Source organism: Capsicum annuum, unplaced genomic scaffold (genome assembly GCF_002878395.1).
Source record: "Capsicum annuum cultivar UCD-10X-F1 unplaced genomic scaffold, UCD10Xv1.1 ctg5169, whole genome shotgun sequence".
Lineage (NCBI taxonomy): Eukaryota > Viridiplantae > Streptophyta > Magnoliopsida > Solanales > Solanaceae > Capsicum > Capsicum annuum.
Genome location: NW_025859653.1, coordinates 156,344 through 158,881, shown reverse-complemented (window position 1 = coordinate 158,881; position 2,538 = coordinate 156,344). Strand labels below are relative to the sequence as shown.

General features: G+C 30.6%; 1 protein-coding gene across 1 annotated transcript; it reads left to right on the top strand.

Annotated features, from left to right (window-relative positions):
- Positions 1 to 1,856: 1,856 nt before the first annotated feature.
- LOC107857299 (em protein H5-like) lies at positions 1,857 to 2,246 on the top strand. Its single transcript, XM_016702216.2, has 2 exons — positions 1,857 to 1,974; positions 2,072 to 2,246. Exons 1-2 carry the CDS (start codon positions 1,857 to 1,859, stop codon positions 2,233 to 2,235), a joined length of 282 nt encoding a protein of 93 aa, XP_016557702.2. The 3' UTR covers positions 2,236 to 2,246.
- The last annotated feature ends 292 nt before the right edge of the window (positions 2,247 to 2,538 follow it).

The following is a 2,538-nucleotide window of genomic DNA, read 5'->3' as shown; positions in this document are numbered from 1 at the left end:
TCGAAAAATATTTTCCGACTGAAGTAGTCGGAAATTTTCGACTACAATAGTTGAAAATGTAGTTGGATATTTTATAAATATTTATTTTAAATATTTTGACTACTGTAGTCGAAAATTTAATTAAAAATTATTTAATAATCTTAATTATTCCGACTACTGTAGTCGGAAAATTAATAAATAATTATTTAATAATTTTAATTATTTCGACTACTGTAGTCGGCAAAATAATAAATAAATATTTAATAATTATAATTATTCCACTACTATGGTTGGAAATTTAATAATTTAATTATTTCGACTACTGCAGTAAAAAATTTAATAAATAAATATTTAATAATTATAATTATTCCGACTACTGTAGTCGAAAATTTAATAAATAATTATTTAATAATGTAATTATTTCGACTATTGTAGTAAAAAAATTTAATAAATTATTATTTAATAATTATAATTATTCCGACCAATGTAGTTGGAAATTTTATAAATAATTATTTAATAATTTTAATTATTCCGACCACTATAATCGAAAAATTATTAAATAACTAATTATTATTATTTAATAAATAAGTAAATAATTATTATATTGCATTAGCTTACACTGCTGTCAGATCATAAACAACATAACTAATGTATTTTTCACAATTGGATCAAACACGATAAATATTTATAAATACAACCACTTTAAACCATTCAAAACAAATACCAAATCAAATAGTTTAAACATCTAAATGTCACAACAAAAAATAAGAACAATAACTACAATCTAATTATCATCAGTTCATTATCTTCCTCGTCCTGAAATACTTGCCGCATGTGCTTCTTAACCAACTCCTCCAATTTATCAAATTTAGCAAACTTAGCATCGTTAGCTGCACATTTCTGCGTCAATTCCACAATTTGGTTTTTCATCGCTTCCATTTCTTTCGTAGTTTGTAAAGTAGCAGAGGAACTGGAAAACAACAAAGGACTACTTGAGGATTGGAGAACCCCTGTCCCGTAGGTTCTACCTTTCTTTGTACCACCTACCACAATTGTCCACATATTATTCAGCTTTTCAAGTGATGGTTGGACCATGGTACTATCCTCTGAAGTAGGTTGGATTTGACGCCACTCTTCTATGTTTTTTTGAAATTCTTCTTGAAATAAAAATTTATTGTTAGTATGTAAACAAGCAAAGTTGAGTAATAATAAAACAATGTATGTAAAAGTTGTTATCTTATATATGCATTCTTAGCACGCGGTTCGGCCCAATCTCCTCTTGTACCGTCCTTGTTTTTCTTCCTATGCGTATCTTTGTAGATATCAATAAAAGGGTGCTCTTTTCCCCCATTTTCATATTCTTGCAAAATTTTAGAAAAAGAGATAATGCAAGTACGAAGACAAGTTCGGGCAGCATAGACCAAAACATCTTATGACTAATAATAGATGATTCAAAAATACTCAAATCCAACAGAAATAGTAGTTTAGGTGGATTCTTTTCAAGTGTTTAAGCTATAAATAGATAGTTTGGAAAGGGTCTACAACTATATAGGGAGCCAATGCCCCAAAGTTGCTAATACATTCAACAAAAATGTGCCAAAGATACTATACACTATATAAGAAGATATAAGTTAAATTGGAACTTCTGCATCAATTTTCAAGACTTTATACACTATATAAGAAGTTATAAGTTAGAAACTCTAATTTTTTTCCAATAAGAGGTGGCATTCACTGCATACATCATTTTCTTAGCCCCATCGTCTCCATATAAATATCAGGTGTTTCTGGAGGTCGTTATAATAGTGTCTGCTTTGTTTTGTTTTTGTCTACTAATACTAACTATGAATTTGTATTTGCAAAAGCTAAGGAGAGACTAAATGGCGTCACAACAGGAAAAAAGGTCTGAACTCGATCAAAGGGCAAAGAAAAGAGAGACTGTAGTACCTAGAGGCACTGGTGGCAAAAGTCTTGAAGCTCAGGAACACCTTGCTGAGGGTATTTCTACTGATTTACCACCAGTATAATAATGAGCATCTTAATTTCTTCTCTAAATGTATTTACTCTTTATGTTTTCATTGTTGTATTGTAACAGGGAGGAGCCATAGAGGTCAGACGAGGAAGGACCAACTAGGAACTGAATGCTACCAGGAAATGGGATGCAAGAAAGGTCTGAGCATGGACGATGAGTCTGGTGGTGACCGTGCACAGCGAGAAGGGGTTGAGATAGATGAGTCCAAGTATAAGACTAAGGGTTGATAGCTTTTAGTTAGTTTTCAGTTAGTTTTTGCAGTCTGTCGATTGGTCACCTTGTTAATAAAAGGTTTTTTGCTTTCTATTGCGTTTAGTTCTTAAGATGCTCGAGTCTTTAATTTCCAATAGTTAATCCACTGTAAAACATAGGACCAGATTTTGATGTACCAGACAGTTTAATCAAATGTTCTTTTAATTATAACTAACTGTATTGTACAATGGATTTAGTTATTTTAGTTTTTTCAGAAAGGTGATGGATAATTTTAATGATCATTGTCCAGGAAGTCCTTGTTATGTTCTTTTTTTTTT